A 22,179-nucleotide genomic window follows, 5' to 3' on the forward strand; every position below is an offset into this window, starting at 1 on the left:
TTATTTGAAAAAAAAGTATATTTGGTAAAAAATAAAATGTGTGGCTAACTTCAGATTTAACAAGTGCACGTGCGTGGTGACGAACATAACCTGGATAATCGGAGTGCTGAAATTTTTGTTTACGTTCTTTTTTAATATATATATATAATAAAAATAGTAAAAAAATTAGTAGTGTCCATTTGTAAATAATGGAAAATAATTGTGATTTAATAAAAACAATTGAAGACGATCAGGATGTTCCCGATTATTCGGAACCATCGGATGAAGAAGATGACGTGAGTAATTATAACCTCAAAAGAAAAATAATTTCTCTATTAAATTTAACTGTAAAACAATAAGAAATAATTTTTTTTCTATTTTGTTTCTTTATTATTTAACAATAAAAGTATTTCTTTGTTTTCAATAAATTTCTTTTTATATAAAATCTGGTTTTTCGTTTATTTTTTACATTTCACTTTTTGGTTTCAAACTTTTTTTCTTTCATTCTATCTTTCTTTCTATATATTTAAATCATTTAAATTATACAATTATTTAATTTATAAATACAAATTCGTTATAAATAGTTAATTTTTATTTGTAATTAATTTATTGTAATTATTTTTTTCGTAATTAATTTTTTGTAATTATTTTTTTCGTAATTTAATTTTTTCGTAATTAATTTTTTGTAATTATGTTTTTCGTAATTAATTTTTCGTAATTATTTTTTTCGTAATTAATTTTTTGTAATTATGTTTTTCGTAATTAATTTTTTGTAACTACTTTTTCTCGTAATTATTTTTTTCGTAATTAATTTTTTGTAATTTTTTTTTTTCGTAATTAATTTTTTGTAATTATGTTTTTCGTAATTTAATTTTTTCGTAATTAATTTTTTGTACATAATTATTTTTTTCGTAATTAATTTTTTGTACATAATTATTTTTTTCGTAATTAATTTTTTGTAATTATTTTTTTCGTTATTAATTTTTTGTAATTATTTATTTTGTAATTATTTTTTTCGCAATTAGTTTTTTGTAATTATATTTTTCGTAATTATTAATTTTTCGTAATTAATTTTTTGTAATTATTTTTTTTCGTAACAATTTTTTTTGTAATTACTTTTTATCGTAATTAATTGTTTGTAATTATTCTTTTTTTTTCCCCTCCCATCGTCATCGCAGTTTCAGCCAAGAAAACAGAAGAAAAAAGAGCGTAAAGATTTTGAAAATGATTTTCAATTTATAAATAATACATCGGAATATAATGAGGATCCATGGAATGATTTAAATAAATATATTAAACGTAAAGCAAAAACAAAACTCGATGATAAAATAAAAAAAGCTCGTTTAGAACGTAAGGTAAAAAGAAAAATGATAAATTTTCTCTTATTTTCCAGAGATTTTTTGTGTTTTTCGTTTATTTAAAAAAAAAAAAAATTTTCCTTTATATTTAGAATGAATTAAATGAAGACGATTTAGAGGTGAAAGAAATTCACGAGGCTGATACAATTTATCTTTCTGACGAGGATTTAAAGAAAGGTGAATATTTTTATTTTAAATTTTGAAAAAAAAAAAAAACAAAGATTTTTTCATTAAATATTTCAAATTTAAATAATTAAATAATTAAGTATTGACCAAAATTAATTCTCCAATAAATAATAAATTTATATAACAAATTTTTTTTTTTATATAAATTCTGGTAAATAATAAATTTAATTTTTATACAAAATAATAATTTAATATATAATTTATTTATAATATAATAATAATTTAATAAATTTAATAATAATAATAATAATTTAGTATTTTTACTATTTAATGAAATTTTCTTCGAATTTCCATTTTTTTTTTAGTGAAAATAAATTAATTTTGTTTTATTTTTTGTGAAAATTATAGATGTATTTAAAACAAAGGAAAAGAAAGGGAAAAAATTTGTGAAAGAAAAGGATAAGGAATTGATGGATTTTGAGGAATGTTCCAATTATGATACGTCTGCAACTTTTTACCAGATGAATCTCTCGAGGCCTTTAATGAAGGTTTTTTTAAAATTTTTATACCTATATTTTGTTTCCTTTTTTCAAATTGTTTTCAGAATTTTAAAAATAGAAAAAACAAATTTTTCGTTTTGTAATTTACCTTTAAAATTGTTCAATTTTTTCGATATTAAAAAAAATATATATAAAATATAAAGAAAAGAAAAAAATAAAATCAACAGAAATGCAATTCGATAGTAAAAAACAATAGTAAAATTATCCTTTAAATTTTTTTTTTTTTTTTATGTTGCTAAAGAAGAGTTTTAAAATTTAGGGTGTCTAACGGTCAGGGAATTTAATTTTGAAAATTTTATATTTTAAATTTTTTTGTACTTTGGAAAATAAATTTTTGGAACATTTTTTACTTTGAAAAATTAAATTTTAGAAATTTTATACTATGGGACATTTTGTACTTTGGACAATTAAATTTTGTAAATTTTATACTTTTAGACATTTTTGTATTTTTGTAATTTTATACATTGTGGCATTTTACATTTTATTTATTTTCTTCATTGGAAAATTCAATTTTGGAAATTTTATAAATTTCCAAATTATTAAAATGTGTCAAATTTATAAAATTTCCAAAATTTATTTTTCTAAAGTACAAAAATGTCCTAAAGTATAAAAATTTCCAAAATTTATTTTTCTAAAGTACAAAAATGTCCGAAAGTATAAAAATTTCCAAAATTTATTTTTCCATATTAATAAAATTTCCAAAAAGTAAAAAGTTCCTTTTTTTTTTAATAGAATGAAAAATAATTAACATAAAAATTCCATTAAAAATCAGTGAAAAATTCAGGGAATTTATTTAATTTTCTGAAATTTTTTTAGAAATAAATTAAAGTAACTATTAGTTTCAAATTTTTTTTTTTTACTTTTTTCCCAAAGCAAATGACTTTGGAAAATAAATTTTGGAAATTTTATACTTTCGGACATTTTGTACTTTGGAAAAATAAATTTTGAAAAATTTTTATACTTTGTGACATTTTAGTATTTGCAAATTTTTATATCGGAAAATTTTTTAATTTGTGGCATTTTACTATTAAGTTTATTTTCTACTTTGGAAAATTCAATATTGGAAATTTTATACAATTTCTAATTATTAAAATGTTTTAAATTGTAAAATTTCAAAAATTTAATTTTCCAAATTATAAAAATTTCAATTATCAAAAAAGTTCAAGAGTATTGAAAATTTCTAAAATTTATTTTTTTCAAACTACAAAATGTTCCAAGGTATAAAATTTCCAAAAGTAAAATGTTCTTTTTTTTATAGAATGGAAAATAATTAACATTATTTTTTTATTGTTTTAGAATTTAATAAATATTTAAAAATTAAAAACTTGTTATATTTTTTTGTTTATTTTTTGCAATTCTATTTTTTTTGGAGTCCTTTTTTAGTTTCTATTTTTTGCAAACTAACACTTTTTTTTACATTAAATTCCATTTTTCTTTCTTTTTTTTGATACTTAAAGTATTTATTTATTTTTTATACTAAAAATGAAAAAAAAACCCCGCTTATTTGATACAAAATACTGGAATTAAAATTAAAAAACTATGAATTTTTTTTAAAAAGGCGTCGGCGTCAATGAATTTTATTCATCCAACGCCAATTCAAGCGGCGACAATTCCAGTTGCTTTAATGGGTCGCGATATTTGTGGTTGTGCCGCAACTGGAACGGGCAAAACGGCGGCTTATATGCTGCCAACATTGGAAAGATTACTTTACAGACCAGTTGAAGGCGCTGCGATTACTCGAGTTCTCGTTTTGGTTCCAACAAGAGAATTGGGCGTTCAAGTTTATCAAGTCACAAAACAATTGGCACAATTCACGACCATTGAAATTGGTTTGTCCGTTGGTGGTCTCGATCTTAAAGTTCAGGTAAAAATTACAAAAATTTATATTTTATTCTCTCTATTTTTTTTTCATTTATTATTTTATTGCATCGAAATCTCATTTAATAATTTTTTTTTTAATTTCTTCCATAGGAATCAGTGTTGAGAAAAAATCCAGATATCGTAATTGCGACTCCTGGTCGTTTAATTGATCATTTAGCGAATACACCGTCTTTTTCCTTGGACACAATTGAGGTTTTAATTTTAGATGAAGCCGATAGGTAAGATTAAAAAAAAAATACTTTCAGTTTACAAAAATGTTTTTACTATTTTTAAATCCGTTTATTTTGTTAAATTAATTAATTTTCTAGAATGTTGGACGAATATTTTGCGGAGCAAATGAAACATATTGTGAGACAATGTTCAAGAACACGTCAAACTATTCTTTTCTCAGCGACAATGACTGAGGAAGTTAAAGATTTAGCCGCCGTTTCATTGGAGCGGCCAGTTAAAGTTTTCGTCGACAGTAATCAGGACGTGGCTTTCAATTTGAGACAAGAATTCATTCGGTAATTTACATAAAAAAAGCCAAAACAAAAAAAATTGCCAAAAAAAAGAAATAGATTTAAAGATTAAATTTTTTTCAGCATCCGCAAGGAGAGAGAAAGAGATCGTGAGGCAATTTTAGCGGCACTTATTTGTCGTACATTTCACGATCATACGATGGTTTTTGTACAAACAAAAACACAAGCGCATCGACTTCATATTTTACTCGGATTATTGGGAGTCAATGTAAGAAAAATTATACATTAATTTAGTTATTGTATTATTTATATATAATATTTATTTATTATATTATTAATAATAAATATAAATTGTCCCTTCAGCGGGTTGCAAACGAAAAAGGTTTGTTTTATATTAATGATGAATAAAAAATTAAAATCTACGAAAAAGAGCAATGAAGGGGTTTTTAAAAAACGAAAATAAAATATTTAACGTAATTTGGAAAAGAATTTCGAATTTTTTTTTTGAAATTTGAAGGGGAAAATAAAATTGCAATTTTCCAGGTTGGTGAATTACATGGAAATTTAACGCAACCGCAACGTTTGGAGAATTTACGAAAATTTAAAGACGAGGAAATTGACGTTTTAATTGCAACCGACGTCGCTGCTCGCGGTTTAGATATCAGTGGGGTTAAAACTGTTATTAATTTTGTTATGCCCGCAACATTACAACACTACATTCATCGGTAAATTATTTTTAAATTAAAAATAGATCATTATTTAAATTAAATAATTAATTACAACTATTTTTTTTTAAATGGAAAATTTTTTTCTTTTTAAGAGTTGGAAGAACGGCAAGAGCTGGACGTGCGGGTGTTTCGGTATCATTGGCCGGCGAACAGGAGCGATCACTTGTTAAAGAAGTGATAAAACAAGCGCGAAATCCAGTGAAAAATCGTATAATACCACCGGATATTATTGAGAAATATTATAAAAAATTGGAATCATTTGCCGATGATATAACACGTATTTTAGATGAGGAGAAACATGAGCGAGAACTTGCAAAATTAGAAAATCAAGCAAATAGAATGGAGAATTTATTGAAAGGAAGCGAGGGACAAACGCGAACTTGGTTCCAAACAAAGAAAGAGCGAAAGGACGAAAAAGGTTTTAAAATTTATTTTCAATTTAAAGAAAAAAAAACAAAAAAATTTCTTTCAAATTTTTATCATTTTTGTAAAATTATTCTCTAAACTAATTGTAGACTTTTTCTTTATTTTTTTGCTTTTGAAATTTTTGTAACTTAAAATGTATTTTTTTTATGAATAATTAATTTATTAATTGAATTTCTAATTATTAAAAATTCAATTATTGAATTAAATGTGTAATTTTTTTTGTCTCAAATTTTACAGAAAGATTGCAATTAACGGAAAAGAAATCGACGCAATTGAAGAAGGAAAAATTGAAGGAAAAGGAAAATGGTAAGGAAAATAAAAAGAAGAAACAAGATAAAAAAAATGAACCAATTGATGAAGCTGAGGAGCGTGTTAATAAGGAATTGGAAAAAGTTGCAGCATTTCAAGCGCGTGCTGCTAAACGAATGAATAAACAAAAGAAAATTCGTACTGTCGTTGAGAATGATTATCATTCGATGGATAAGAAAAGTAATTTACTTTTTTTTTTGAATTTTAAACAAAAATTTGTAAAATACATTTTTTTTTAAATCATTATTTAATTTTCTAAAATTTCTATTTATTAAAATTTTTTGTTTATATTTAAATATAAATATTTATTTATAGGAAAATTTTTATGTTTATTTGCTTTTTTAAATGTAGAAAAAAAAATTGCTTTTTACTAAACAAAATTTCTTAATAATAATAATATTCTTTTACCATAGAATTGAAGAGAAAAGCAAAATCATCATTTGTTGAGGATTTAACAGACACAAGTCGCAAAGGAGTCAAACGAATGCGTTACGAGTGAGTAAAATTTGATTATTATTATTATTATTCCAAAAAAAACAAATTAGTAATTGAAAAATGCTTTTAGAAAATTTTGAATTGAAAAATTTAAAATAATTTAAATTTATGAAAAATTTTCATAATTATTGAATTATTATTATTATTATTGAATAATTTAGAGAAGAATTTTAGTTAAAAATTTGTTAAATGCAAATTGAATTTAAATAATTTATCCTTTTTTTTTTTTTTGCAGGGCAAATAAAAAAAGTCCGAGAAAATTTCCAGGCGCCAAAAAAGGACAGAAAAAAGGTGATAATAAATTTACATCGAGAGGGAAGGGTCCAAAAAAATCTTTTGGAAAACGTTGACGAAAAAAAAAACAAACAAAAAAGGAATTTTTGTCAAAGAAAAAGAAATGACAAAGAAAACAAAAATCAATCTCGAACGAAAGAAAAAAAATGAAAATAAAATGAAATTATTTTTGAATTTCGCAAAACTAATTTTTTTTTGTAAATAAAAAAAGATTTTTAAATTGAAATTTTGTTTTTTCTTAATTTTTTTTTTTTTATTATAGATCCAATACAATACTTGCGGTCACAAAAATTTTGACAATTCAAATGACTTTAAAATCTGCTTTCTCTTGTTTCGTCGGGAAATTTCAGCACTCGATTTTCTTTTTTTTGTATCAAAAAAAAAACTTATTCGTCGTTATTTTTTTTAGAATACCAAATTTTTTCTAAGAATTGTAAACAAAAATTTTAACGATTCTTTTTTTATTTCTATATGGTGAAATAAAATTCGTACTGGAATTTCATTGAAGAAAATAGAAAAATGCAGTTCCATGTGTTTTTTTTTATTTTTTATTTACTTTCTAGATTTTTATTTACCTTAACTTCAAAAATTATTAATTATAATTAATATTATTACTTATTTCCTTAATATTTTTTTTTTTTTGTTTTGTTTTTATTTTAAACTTCACTTAACTTTTTTTTTTTTTTCTTCACTTATTCATTATTAAATTCTTACTTGTTTATCAATTAATCAATTAATTTAAAATAATTCATCATGCTTAAAAATTATATTTTTTTTTTTATAATCTGAAAAAACGACGGCACATTCGATGAAAGGAAAAAAAAATAGAAAAAAAAAATATATATATATATATATCACACATCTCATTCACACACATTCTTTTCTTTTTTGTATTAAAAAAAAAAAAAAAGAACAATTAAACAATAGCGAGAATCTCGCGTAAGAAAAAAATTTATATATATATTTATAAATAAGAACACGGCCTGGAAAAAATGGAAAAAAAAATTTTTTCCAAGAAAGTTGAATTAAATATTTATATTTCTAACTTAATTTCAAAAAATTTTCCTTTCTTTTTCTCCAAATATTTATAAAAATAAAACAAAGACAAAAAAAAAAACGATTCAACTTTCTTGGTAGAAAAATTATTTTTTTTATATATTTAGAGAAAAAAAAAAAACTGTTTCGCAATCAGAATTCTAAATAAATTAACAAACTCTTTTTTTTCAACCACAAATTGCATTTAAATAATAATAATAATAATAATAATAATAATTCTCAATACTTTACACAAAACAAATTAATTTTCGTCAAAAACGGATTTTTTTTTGCAAAATTTAATATTTTCACACAATGTGCAATTAAAATTTTTTTTATTTTTTTTTATATAAATAAATGAAAATTAATTTTTTCATTTTATAAAGAAATGAAAATTAATTTTTTCACTTTATAAATAAATGAAAATTAATTTTTTCACTTTATAAATAAATGAAAATAAATTTTTTTCATTTTATAAATTAATGAAAATTAATTTTTTCATATTATAAATAAATGAAAATTGAATAAATTTTTTCGTATATATATAAAAAAAAACAGAATACATATATATATATAGAAGGGGGGGACAAAAAAAAATTTTTTTTCAAAATAAACTCCCTTGAAATTCAAAGAGAAAAAAAAAATCATTTTTTTTTTCTTTTATATTTAGAAAAGAAAAAACAAATACGCGAAAATTCGCAATTTTTTTTTTTTTGTTGTTTGTTAAAGAGCAAAATTCTATCAAGTGTGTGTGTGTGTCTTTCTGTGTACAAATAGGAGATGAAAAAAAAAAAAAATAATAATCAATTAACGTCATAGATAAAATTCTATCCTAAAAATTGTTGAAATTATGAAACAATTCTCGAAATTTTGAAAACAGAAAAAAAAAAAGAAAACAAATTTTCTATCACGAAGGAAAAAAAAAAAAAAATAAACGAGACAGAAAAGTTTTCTTTTTAAGAAAAATAAAGTTAAAAAAAAAAAAACAAGGAGTGAAAAAATTGAGAAGGGGATTTTAATTTTCGTTTCTTTTTTTTTCGAGAAATATTTCATAATTTAAACGACTTATTTAAAAATACGCGATCGACTTAAGTGTACTAATTGTTGTACATAACCAAAATATTTTGTTTCCACATTTTTGTAAAAGTGTTTTGTGTTTTTTGTGTATGTATTTTTTTTTGTATGTGTATTTTTGTTTTTAATTTTTTTTCTGCTTTTGATGATTAACGACGTTTCCTTTAGCTTTCGTCGTATTTCATCTTTTTTTTTTTTCGCTTTCCACTTAAGATGCAGTCAATCGATTATTATTATTATTATTATTATTATTATTTGTTTATCTTGTCCGTGTCCCTTAATGCCCTTTTCGAAGGTGGTTCTTCAATCTAAAATCACAAATAATTAAATTATAAATTTTTTTCATAAAATTAAAATTATTATTTATTTATTTATTTAATAAATTGACGAATTTATTCTAAAAAAAAAAAATTTTTTTTTGATAAGAAAAATTACAAGAAATAAATAATTTATTATTTTATATTCTTACCTCTTCCTCTAAACCTGGCAGTTGAATTCTAGTTTCTGAGGCTTCAGCCGGCTGTTAAAAAATAATTTAAAGAAAAAAATATAAATAATTTTGATTATATAATTATAAAAATTATTTTAATAAACATGGAAAAAAAGAATATTGAGTTATTTCGTGATTCAAAGAGAGGAAAAAAAAGCAATTATTACCTGCGCGTCGATACATTCCATTTCTCCGATGTGCAGCTTGAAATTATATTTAAAAATTGCCAATTCGTTTTGTTTTTACATTATTTTTTTTTTTTGTTTTGTAAATAAAAATATAAAAATTACCTTTTTTTTTGGTTTTTAAAGTAAAATTCGATTTTGCATTAAAATACAAATAAATAAATAAATAAAAAATAATTAGAATAATAATAATAAATATATAAATAGTATAATAAATAAATAATATAATATAAAAAAGTTTTCAAAATTCAATATTTTTTTCTGAATTTTCAAATAAAAATTTAACAAAAAACAAAATTCAACGAAGCTGCGAGAAAATTTCTTACACCAGAATAAAAGAACGATTTTTTAAATTAAAATGTTTGAAAATTAGAAGAAGAAAAAAAACTATTTTGTTTCAACAAAAAAAAAGAGAAATAAAAGAAAATTTAATTAAAATAAAAAAGAAGAGGAAAAGAAAATTTAAGTACTTAAAAAAAGAAGAAATAGAAAATTTAAGTAAAATTAAAAAAAAAGAAGAAAATTTAAATTAAAAAAAAAAGAAGAAGAAAAACAAAAATTTTTAGAAACAATTTCTTACCCTTGCGTCAGTTTCATTTGGTCCAATGCCAACCTCCTTTTGTCCCTTCTTTCTGCGTTGTGGCCGTTCATTAAACGTGTGTGTATTTAATTTCCCCTTTGGACTTGACATATTAATTTGCATTTCAGTTGGCAAATAATTTTTTGAATTCGCCAATAATTCATCGGCGCGTTTAAAGTACATTGTCGGAATTCTCAATTCACTTGGAAATTCTTTTAAATCAAAATTCGTCGTTTTTGAAAATATTACATTCATCGCTAAATCACAAACCGCCCACAATTTCTGCAAAATAAACGAATGAAAATAAAAAAATTAATAATTTATTTATTTCACTTTTAAATTTAAATATTAATTAATAAATTTTTAATTTATTATTTCACTTTTAAATTTAAATATTAAATAATTAATTTATTATTTAACTTTTAAAATTTTAATATTAACTAATTTCAAATTTTCAATAATTATAAATTTTGAACTTTATTTTTCAAATATTCAATAATTTTTTGCCACTTTTTTTTTCTCAAACTAAATTTTAAAATATTTTCTTTGACCTTCAAACAAAGAAAAAAATTTGAAATAATATCGTAAGAAAAATTGTTTATTTAAAAATAAATAAAATTTAATTTTTTAATTTAGAATTTTACTGGAAAAATAAATTTTCTTTTTTTTTTTCTCTTTCCAAAAACTTACAATGTTGACAATATCGTCGTCTGGCCTCATTGCATCTTTGTGACTTTTCATTCTTTCGACGAGATTTTTATAAAATCCATAACAATAATATTCATTGCGTGTTATTAGCGGCTCAAGAATAAACCAAAGACACGACTGAATTGTTTTTAATTGTGAAATATCAGTGTGATTCGTAAATTCTGGATCGTGAGCAAGAACCGGAACTGCGAAGACTAACATATAATCTGGCAAAATATGTGGCAGTTGACCTGAAGAAAAAAAAAAAGAGAAAATAATTTTCTATTAATATTCATTAATAATAATAATTACATTAGAAAAATTCAATTCGAATTTTAAAACAGAAATAAATATTTAAATTCATTTTTTTTTTCAAACTATCTGTATTCGATTATCAAATTTTTTTTTTTAAATAATTTTTCTAATAAAATTAATTTCTAATACAACTATTTTTTAATTTAACTATTTTTTTTTTATTTAACAATTTTCTGATAGAACTATTTTTTTTAAAAAAAAAAGTAAATTCTAATTAAACTATTTTCTGAAAAAAACTATTTTAACTATTTTTTTATTTAAATATTTTCTGATAAAAATAATTTTTTTAAAAAGTAAATTCTAATTAAACTATTTTTTGAAAAAAACTATTTTCTAATTAAACCATTTTCTGAAAAAAACTATTTTTTTATTTAACTATTTTCTGATAAAACTATTTTTTAATCAAATTAATTTCTAATAAAACTATTTTTTTATTTGACTATTTTCTGATGAAACTATTTTTTTTAAAAGTAAATTCTAATTAAACTATTTTCTAAAAAAAACTATTTTCAAATAAAGTTTTTTTTTTATTTAACTATTTTTTGATAAAAATAATTTTTTTAAAAAGTAAATTCTAATTATACTATTTTTTAATTAAACTATTTTTTGATAAAACTATTTTTTAATCAAATTAATTTCTAATAAAACTATTTTTTAATCAAATTAATTTCTAATAAAAATATTTTTTTATCAAATTAATTTCTAATAAAACTATTTTTTAAAAAAAAGTAAATTTTAATAAAACTATTATCCAATAAAAGTAGTTTTTAATTAAACTATTTTCGAATAAAATTAATTTTTCCCAAAAAAAATTATTACTTTTTTTTTTTTTTTTTTTTTGAAGACTTATAATTAATTTTTATTTCAAAAAAAAATAATTTTCAAAGAAAAATTTGTGTACAATAGCTAAAATTTAAAAAATATGAAGAAAAACTTACCCATTGCGCGTTCGACAGTTCCAAGCGAAAGGGTTTTAACATAATCTCTTCGTTTTGTAATGTCCGTGTGCATATAAGACTTTAAAACGCACTTTAATCTTTTGTCTTGTTCCTTACCGGCAAGAGCATAATATCCCATAAAATCGAGTGGCAAACATTTATTCGGAATTCCCCTTCCAAGACCTTTATGCAATTTATTTCCAAAAGCCTCTCTAACTTGAGGAACGTCGTCCTGTTTTTTTTTTTTTTTAGAAAAAAAAAAAACAAATTCCAAATTAAATATTACAAATATTTTACAAATAAACAAATATATTTTTAATTCACCATTTTTCCTTTATTTTGAATTGAAAAATCAATAAGACTTCTCAAAAATAAAGGAAAAATATTTTAGGGACGAAAAATCAAGAAAAAAAAAAATAAAGGAAAAGAAAAATCGAAAAATAGAGAAAATCTCACCACCATTAATTGAGAGAGATTGTAAAATTGTTCAGCGGTAAATTGATCGCCAACTCCTTTTTGTTCGCAAATTTTCAACATTGAACAACCCGCCTGAAGACGTAACCAACTCATTTCCGCTTTACTTAATCTTCCCTGTTGTAAAAGATCGCCTTTATTAACAATAAATGCATTCAGCATACGAAATGTTTTTTGCGCTGATAAAACATCAGTTTTCAATCCCAATAGCCAACGTGCCATACATTTTAAACCCTCTAAACGGCAACGTGTCTCCTCTGGTAATTGATCCTCCCGACACCAATCACCGTCTATCGAATCTGTTGTCGGTTCATTTACATCCTTTACCAATAATTCCTTCACAATCTTAAAATTGAAAAAAAAGAAAATTTCGTTTATTACATAATCATTTAAAAAGAGAAAGAATAAACAATTTTTTTTTCTTTACCAAAAAAAAATTGTTTTTTTTTTCTAAAATACTCACTTTTCTTGAGACTAAACTTTTAATTTGCGCCTGATATTTTTCAGGTAAATTATAAGCAATATGACCAAGTGTAACAATTGATGTACGATAATATTCAGATGTTGGCGTTAATGTATTTTTAATTCTCTCAATTATTTCCGGGAATATTGTATCATGAATATTTGGCATATTCACAAATAAACAACGTATCGCTTGTTTTGCTTGTTTTGGCGTTCCAGTTTCAGAGAAATTCTTACATATTGGCGCCATTAAATTCATTATTTCGGGCGCAACATCGCACAATGGACGATATTTCCCAAGGAATGTAAATATCGAAAGTACAAGTGGCGCAACCATTTCATCTTCAAGATCCAAAAATTGTACGAGTTGCATTAAAATATCATTGTGCATAAAATGCGGTCCAAATGCAAATGACAACATCTAAAAATAGAAAAAAAATTACAAAAAGGCGAAACAATTTTAAAAATACAATTTTAAAAAAAAAACCCTTACCACTAACAACCTGAGGCCTTTTTCCCCAGCATTATTTGGATTAAGTCCAATGTCCTCAATAACATTTCCTCCTTTTAAACAATCCAGGACGTATTGAATTAAAACCTATTAAAGTTACACAAAAATATTAAAAATTTGCAAATTTATCGAAAATAACGTGAAAATTCTCACCCTAATTGCCTCCTCGTCAATCATCACTGAACTAACTCTCTCAAGAAGCATTTTAATTGTATTATAATACAAATTTGTCATAACTGGTTGTCCCAATTTTTTTAAAACTGCACTTGTTGTTTCAGCGCATTCTTTACACGATACATTTGGCTGAACAATTGTCTCAAGTCCTTGCAATAGTTGCGCATCTTTTTTCATATGAGCGCTAAATTTTTGTAAAAATTCTTGCACTTTCATTGGATCGGGTAAAAATCGTGAAATTTGTAATATTTTATTTGTCAATTCAGTTGAGGCATCGGGTTTTTTTATTATCTCAATCCATTCGACCACCGATCTTCTTACACTGGAAAAAAACGATTTTTTTTTTAAATATACCTAAAGAAGAGGAAAAATTATTATATAATAATAAAATGCTTGGTCTGTCCTTCTGTCCTAACTTGAAGTTGGTCTTTTATGATTTCACGTGTTTTTTGAATAGTGATCTTAAGACGTGTCAAATTTGTGTCAAATTAAATTTGAAAATTTTAGAAATAATTAAATTTCAAAAGATATTGTTAATTTTCAAACAATAATAAAATTTTACAGAACTAAAAATAATTTATCAAAAAATTTTTTGGAAAACATTTTTTAAATTTAATTGAATTTTCAAAAGATTTAAAATTGAGATTTTAGAAATTAATTGAACTTCAAGTGATTTTAATTAAAATTTTATATGATTTCACTAAAAAATTTATTAGAAATTACAGACAAAATACAATAATTTGATAATCATTTTTAATTGAAAAATGGTTTCAGATAGTTGAATTTTCAAAGAATATTATAAAAAAATTTAAAAATAATTGAATTCCCTTAGAGTTATAATTGAAATTATTAAATTGCAAAAAATTTTCGATGGAAAATTTTAGAAATAATTAAATTTTAAATGCTTTTAAATTCAAATTATTGAAAATTCAATTAATTTTGAATTCAAATTTTTTAGAATAATTAAATTTTCTTTAATTTTGATTTGAAATTTCGGAAAATAATTAAATTTCAATTAAAATTTTGGATAATAATTCATTTTTAGTTGATTTTTATTGAAAATTTTGATAATTAATTTTGAATTGAAAATTTAGAAAATAATTAAATTTTATTTGATTTTAAATTTAGATAATAATTGAATTTTAGTTGATTTTGAATTAAAAATTTGGAAAGTAATTGAATTTTCTTTGATTTTGAATTGAAATTTTGGGAAATAATTGAATTTTAATTGAAATTTTGAATAATAATTTAATTTAAGTTCATTTTTTATTGAAAATTTGGATAATTAATTATGAATAGAAATTTTAGAAAATAATTGAAGAATTTTATTTCATTCTAAATTGAAAACTACGAAAATAATTGAATTTTAAAAGATTTTGAATTAAAAATTTGGAAAGTAATTGAATTTTCTTTGATTTTGAATTAAAATTTTGGGAAATAATTGAATTTTAGTTGATTTTGGAATTGAAATTTTGGAAAATAATTGAATTTTTGTTAATTTTCAATAGATAAATGTGGAAAATATTTGAATTTTAGTTGATTTTAAATTAAAATTTCGGATAATAATTGAATTTTATGTGATTTTAAATTGAAAATTTGGAAAATAATTGAATTTTAAAAGATTTTGAATTAAAAATTTGGAAAATAATTGAATTGTCTTGGATTTTGAATTGAAATTTTGGAAAATAATTAAATTTCAATTACAATTTTAAATAATAATTCAATTTTAGGTGATTTTTGATAATTAATTTTGAAATGAAATTTTAGAAAATAATTTTATTTTATTTGAATTTAAATTGAAAATTTGGAAAATAAGTGAATTTTAGTTGATTTTGAATGGAAATTTTGGGTAATAATTGAATTTCATTTGATTTTAAATTGAAAATTTGGAAAATAATTGAATTGTCTTGGATTTTGAATTGAAATTTTGGAAAATAATTAAATTTCAATTACAATTTTAAATAATAATTCAATTTTAGTTGATTTTTGATAATTAATTTTGAAATGAAATTTTAGAAAATAATTTTATTTTATTTGAATTTAAATTGAAAATTTGGAAAATAAGTGAATTTTAGTTGATTTTGAATGGAAATTTTGGGTAATAATTGAATTTCATTTGATTTTAAATTTAAAATTTGGAAAATAATTGAATTGTCTTGGATTTTGAATTGAAATTTTGGAAAATAATTAAATTTCAATTACAATTTTAAATAATAATTCAATTTTAGGTGATTTTTGATAATTAATTTTGAAATGAAATTTTAGAAAATAATTTTATTTTATTTGAATTTAAATTGAAAATTTGAAAAATAAGTGAATTTTAGTTGATTTTGAATGGAAATTTTGGGTAATAATTGAATTTCATTTGATTTTAAATTGAAAATTTGGAAAATAATTGAATTGTCTTGGATTTTGAATTGAAATTTTGGAAAATAATTAAATTTCAATTACAATTTTAAATAATAATTCAATTTTAGTTGATTTTTGATAATTAATTTTGAAATGAAATTTTAGAAAATAATTTTATTTTATTTGAATTTAAATTGAAAATTTGGAAAATAAGTGAATTTTAGTTGATTTTGAATGGAAATTTTGGGTAATAATTGAATTTCATTTGATTTTAAATTGAAAATTTGGAAAATAATTGAATTTTAAAAGACTTTGAATTTAAAATTTAATAATTTGATAATTAATAATCTGATGCCTATAAACATATAATTTTTATTTTTATCATTTAATATGGAATAATATTCTAATAAATTTATATAATTATTGATAATATTAATTTTTAATTTCTCTATAACAAATAATGAAATACTCAATTTGGCGCGCTTGCGCGCGTTTAATATTGCTAGTTAAATATAAAAAGACAAACTTACGCGAGTTGATGTTTTTGAAGTTCAACAAATGCCTTTGATGCATGATCATCAATTGTTCCAAGTAAATGATAAAGTTTTTTCATTCTTTCCTCAGGTGGAAGTGTATAAGGCACTAAGCAAATGTTCAGTAACCTTTCAACTAATAAACGATCCTCCATTCCTGGCATATAATAACCGTGTAAAATTTTATCCTTTATCCATGTTACCGCTTTTTTTGTCGCTTGTGGCACATCAGCGTCATCCAAATGTTTCTTATAAATATTCGCAAGACCCGACATTGCCTCTTTTCTTATTTTAAACTGCGGAACAAAAAAATATCATTCTTTGTTCTGTTTCAAAAAAAAAAAAAAAGAAATTTTTTTTCGCGAAAAAATTACCTTTTTATCAAGTGTTCGCTCCTTAACAAATTCAAGTAGATCCTCACTATCGGAAACAACTTCAAAATCTCTTTTTGCAGTGGTGACAATTGCCATAACAACTTCATAGCGTACATTTTCATCAGCGTCATGTTGTCTTAATTTCAATGTATTTGTAATATCCTTTCTCAATTCGGGATGATTTAATAAAAAATGCATTGAATATTGTACGCATTTAATACGTATTGACACTGTAATATCATTGAAACGTCCAAGAAATGCACGCCACAATTGTGAATGTTGAATTGCAAGTTGTGAACCTTTTTCAGAAAACATTCGTGCCAATAATGCAACAGCTCCTAATCTTTCATTTTCCGATGCTGATTTTAATTTACATTCCAATTGTGGTAATACCGAGAGCAATACACTTGGACAAATGTGATTTAATTCATAAATTAAATCATAAACTTTCTTTGCAATTTGTAAATTTTTCTCCTCTTTACCCAATATTAGAACATGATTGAAAAACTGTAAAAATAATTTTTAAAATTCAATTCAATTTAAAAAAGTAAAAAAAGAAAAAAATTCCTAACTTTTTCTAACTTTTATTTAATAAATTTAGATTAAAAAATTTTAATTTTTGTAGAAATTTCCCTGACTTTGAATGAAATTTTCTGAAATTCCCTGACTTTTCCCTGACCGTTAGACACCCTGTTAAAGTATTTTTAAGATATTAAAAAACTATATTTCTTGCATCGAAAAATTTAAGAAATTCATAAAAAAGTACTTTCTTGCCAAATTTTTAAAAAGTTCCCCAACTTTTAATTAAATTCCCTGACTTTTCCCTGATTAAAAAATTTTCCCAACTTTTTCTTATATCCTCTTTCGTGTCCATAGCAAATATGGATCTAATTATTCTACCGTACAAATTAAAAAAGTATATAATTAACAATAAAAATATTGTTGTTTATGGCTTTTTTTTACTTTGGACGGTAGTATTGTTTTTCGTCAAATTTAGTTATTTTTATTCATCATTAATATTAAACAAACTTTTTTTCTTTTGAAGACCGCTGAAACTTGGTACAAACAAAATTATTTGTATTAAATGTAAACAGTTGGAGATTAATTGAAAAATATAAAATTACAACCATATTTGAAACATTTAATTAGTTAATTAGTTAATTATTAAATAGAAATTGATAATTACCGCTTGAATATAGGGTTCCAAAGTGTCGCTACATTTAACAACAAGTTCCTTAGCGAGAAGATAAGCATTTTTCCTTTGCGTTTTATTCGGCTCGACAATGTTTAATAAAATAATATCCAATAATTCGTTGCTAACAATATCGGACTCAGTGATTAAAGGACACAAAACATCAAGCATAAAGCTTTTCACTTTTCCCGAGTGTTCGTCACTGAAAGAAAAGTTTTTTTTTTTTTTTTACATACTTTTATTTTTTCCAAAAAAATAGTCAATTACTTTAAATACTTTTCAATTTATTTTTCAAATTAAAAATGTAATTTCTTTTTTTGAAAAAAAAAACTAATTTCTCGAAAATAGTAAAAACTCACTTGACAATTTTGAACATGAGGGAAAATAGAGCGCAAAATATTTCCTGACAATCCTCAAGTTCAAAGCACATATTAAATGATTTGACGTAGGCCAAATTTTCCAGAAGATAAAAATAACGTTTAAACGCAGGATCTTTGGGATCCTTTAAGCCGGCCAATTGCTTAATAAGGAACAGAAAAATTGTCTTCACCTATTAAAAACGAAAAAATGGAATTTAGTTTTTCAATTTCAAGTTTTCTATATAAATAAAAAAATTATTTATTCAACAAAGTAGGTTATAAAAAAAATTAAAAAATTCTGTTCTTTAATATTCTTTTGTACTAAATTAATTAAAATTTTTTTAGAACATTAAAAATCGAAAAAGGCAAAAAAAATTACAAAGCGTCAGAAATTTAAAAAAAAAAAAAAATTTTTTTATAAGTTAAATGTGGATAAATAATAAATTATTCGTATTAATGAAATAATTTGCTTTGGGAAAAAAAGGTTAAAAATTTTTTTTTTTTTTTTTTGAAGCTAATATTTACTTTAATTTATTTAGAAAAAATTCCAGAAAATTAAAGAATTTCCCTGATTTTTTATGGAATTTTTAAATTCCCTGACTTTTGCCTGATCGTTAGACATCATGTTAATTACATAAAGAAAAGAGTGAAATTTAATCAAATTTTTGCTGTGGAAAAAGAAAAGAAAAATATAATTACCTGATCAGCATCTTTATAGGGAGCTTCAGGCGCATAAACTCTGAGAACATCAGCAATGCAACAGGCAATTAAAAGTTGAACATCTTTACTTGGATGCATCAAAAAATGTTCCTCTGCTAAATGAAGGGCCAATGGAATATATTGTTGATACATTCCCTCATCTTGGCCCATTGCTTGCAATGTGTGTGCTAAAGTCTAAAGAAAAAAGTCACGAAAAAAAAAATTTTTAATTAAATATTAATTTAATTAAATATTTAATTTAATTTTACAATAAAATATTTCAAAAAAAAACAGATATAGAATTTTTTTTATACAAAAATTAATTATAAAAAAAATGATTATTGTATAATTATATAATATAATTTACAAAAATTATAGTAGAATAATTTAAATAAATATTAAAATAATTATTTTTAATTAATAATTATTATTTAGATTTTCTAATTTCTAATTAATAATTATTATTTAGAATTTCTAATTTCTAATTAATAATTATTAATTTCTAATTAATAATTATTAATGTTAATTTCTAATTAATAATTATTAATGTTAATTTCTAATTAATAATTATTAATTTTAATTTTTAATTAATAATAATAATTAATTTATGATTCAAAGTAGAATAATTATTCTAAAATGAAAAGAATTAATTTTTTTTTTTTAATTTTTGGTCTTTACCTTTAGTCGTCGAATTAATTCATCAGGACCCAAATCTTCGGTGACGGGCCTGCACCCCTGAGGGTAAACAATTTCAGTCATTGTGTCAGCTTTGAAATCGACACAGATTAAAAAAATTGTCTATCTTGATAATGGTTTAGAATACCGTCCAAACTCTGAAAATAATTAAAATTCAACTCAAAATTTCATAAATCTGAGAAAAAATTATTGCAAAGAAAAAAAAAAAATTACCAAATTTCTTCGTATTTAAAAATTAATATTAATTAATTAAAAATTAATTAATAATTTATTTAAAAATTAAACGAAAAAAAAGAGAATACAAAAAGCAAATTTAAATCAAAATAAGTAGATAATAAACAAATATTTTGTAGATAATTAACAAATATTAATAAACATAAATAAATAAAATAACGAAGATAAATAAATTTAAAAAAAAAAATTATAAATAAATAAAACAAATAATTAAAAAAAAATTATAAATTATAAAAATTAAATATTTAATATTAAATTATAAAAAAAAAATATAATAATAAATATAAATAAACAAAAAATAATAATAAACATAAATAAATAAAATAGTAAAATTAATTAATTACTATTTAATTTAATTAATTAATTTTCAATTTCGAAATTTTTTGAATTGTACAATTTTTTTTTTGTATATAAAAAATTTTATTTACGAAACAAATTTGTTAATAAACAAAAAAAATACCTTCAATTTGAAAAAAAATTTTCAAAAAATTTTTTTTTTTTTTACAATTTCACGAAAATTATAAAAAAAAACACAATTTCTCCAAATTATAGAAAATAATCGAAAAAAAAAATTTTCGAAATATAACATACAAAATACCGATAATTTAAAAAAAAAAACCGAGACCCAAACAATTGTTAATAATTCCCTCGTAAAAACAGAAAATAAAAAAAAAATTTCATCAACCAAACATTTAATAGTGAAAACAATTTTTTTTTTTTTTTTTGAACAATTTTTAAAAAACGATTAACAATGATATATTATCACATAAAATTTCATAGCATCGTTTTCACACACTAAAAAAATTTTTTTTTTTTTTTGAAGGTTATGTCGGCTTGTCCCCGAACGCATTCAACGAGAAATGTAAACAATATTAGTAAATTAAATAAATTTTTCTAATAAAATTGGTAATTTTTTCTTTTTTTGAAAAACAATTGACAATTAATATTGATAATGAAATTTTTTTTGTAAAATAATATTAATAATAATTTTGAAAATTATTTACCTGGAGATATGCATAGACACCGCGCCAGGGCCCCGTGTGGCACACTCACAAAAATATCAATAAAGCAAATATAATATCAAGTCTGATGCTGTTAAACACTTGGGATTTTAAATGAGTTATTATTCACGAGAACTTGTCACTAATTACATTTAAGTACGATTGATTTTTACATTAATTAATTCCCGGCAATGGTAAATCATTATTTAACGTTGCAATAAAAAATGCGAGAAAAATGTGCTAAAAACCGTCTCTTCGTTTCGGTTAAACCGTGTCAAAGGACGCGACAGCGCATTTTAGCAACGTGAAGCATGCAGTGAACCGTGAAAAAAAGTGTGGGATTCAGCCGTGTTTACAATACGGAAACTACTATGCGCCACCTTGCGACGAGGCGAAACTAACTTTAAGGTGCTTTTTAAATACCGCCAGTATTTTGATCAAGCAATCGGTTGGATTGAATTTTCACAGAGAATCACTGAATTTGATTGGCTCTAAAAAATATTCAATTTTCACACTGAAAATGGAATATTAGTCAGAGCCAATCAAATTCAGTGATACAACCGTAAAAATTCAATCCAGTCGATTGCTTGATCAAAATACTGGAGGTATAAAAGCACCTTTATGCTGCATAAAGCTGAGTCTACAATGGGCACATTACTACGCGACGTGAAGGCCTGAGCAGAATAGAAACGTAACCGTAATCGCAATCGTAAACGGAAGAATGAGTTAGAGAAGGATAGTCATATATTGTCGTTCTTCTCTTACTAATTCTTCCGTTTGCGATTACGATTTCGGTTACGTTTCTATTGTGCTTAGGCCTTGAACTAGGAATGTGCAAGTCGAAATCGATTTTCGATTAAAATCGATTAATAATATGCGATTAATCGAATAATGGAAATTGATCGTTGAAAAAGCCAATTAAAAATCAATTAAATTCGACTTTTAATCGATTAAATTCGAATTTTCAGGATTAAAAAGTCAATCGATTAATTGACAATCGATTTTTCGTTTCCAATTCACATCCCTAACGTGAACGTGCCCAATGTAGACTCAGCTTAAAGCAGCGTCGGACGTGAACGCGAACGTGTACCTAATGAGAGAGAGAGAGAGAGAGAGAGAGAGAGGAGTAAGGAGATCTATACCCCTCTCTCTCATAAGGTACACGTTTGCGTCCACATCCAACGCGCATATTGTAAACGC

General features: G+C 22.5%; 2 protein-coding genes across 3 annotated transcripts; one reads left to right on the forward strand and one right to left on the reverse strand.

The window, feature by feature from the left end:
• The first annotated feature begins 68 nt into the window (after nt 1-68).
• LOC127290202 (probable ATP-dependent RNA helicase DDX27) lies at nt 69-8,548 on the forward strand. Its single transcript, XM_051318638.1, has 13 exons — nt 69-275; nt 1,158-1,334; nt 1,430-1,514; nt 1,872-2,011; nt 3,582-3,887; nt 3,995-4,122; nt 4,213-4,410; nt 4,489-4,633; nt 4,909-5,090; nt 5,186-5,511; nt 5,757-6,008; nt 6,242-6,323; nt 6,559-8,548. The coding sequence occupies exons 1-13, from the start codon at nt 189-191 to the stop codon at nt 6,671-6,673; spliced, it is 2,223 nt and encodes a 740-aa protein (XP_051174595.1). The 5' UTR covers nt 69-188; the 3' UTR covers nt 6,674-8,548.
• A 275-nt stretch (nt 8,549-8,823) lies between these two features.
• On the reverse strand, nt 8,824-21,285 carry LOC127290201 (sister chromatid cohesion protein PDS5 homolog B). Of its 2 annotated transcripts, XM_051318636.1 has the most exons (16): nt 20,983-21,285; nt 19,727-19,881; nt 19,049-19,243; nt 18,350-18,540; nt 17,985-18,192; nt 16,799-17,305; nt 16,422-16,720; nt 13,522-13,864; nt 13,351-13,455; nt 12,859-13,278; nt 12,378-12,740; nt 11,922-12,153; nt 10,672-10,919; nt 9,982-10,263; nt 9,196-9,246; nt 8,824-9,034 (listed from the first exon to the last, which is right to left on the reverse strand). In XM_051318636.1, exons 2-16 carry the CDS (start codon nt 19,805-19,807, stop codon nt 8,978-8,980), a joined length of 3,582 nt encoding a protein of 1,193 aa, XP_051174593.1. In that variant the 5' UTR covers nt 19,808-19,881; nt 20,983-21,285; the 3' UTR covers nt 8,824-8,977. The 2 variants fall into 2 exon arrangements, with proteins under 2 accessions (XP_051174593.1, XP_051174594.1); XM_051318637.1 differs by lacking the exon at nt 8,824-9,034 and having other exon boundaries at nt 9,196-9,419.
• Nucleotides 21,286-22,179: the final 894 nt, after the last annotated feature.

This window comes from Leptopilina boulardi, unplaced genomic scaffold (genome assembly GCF_019393585.1).
Source record: "Leptopilina boulardi isolate dan_hultmark-lab unplaced genomic scaffold, ZJU_Lbou_2.1 LbouV2_55, whole genome shotgun sequence".
Lineage (NCBI taxonomy): Eukaryota > Metazoa > Arthropoda > Insecta > Hymenoptera > Figitidae > Leptopilina > Leptopilina boulardi.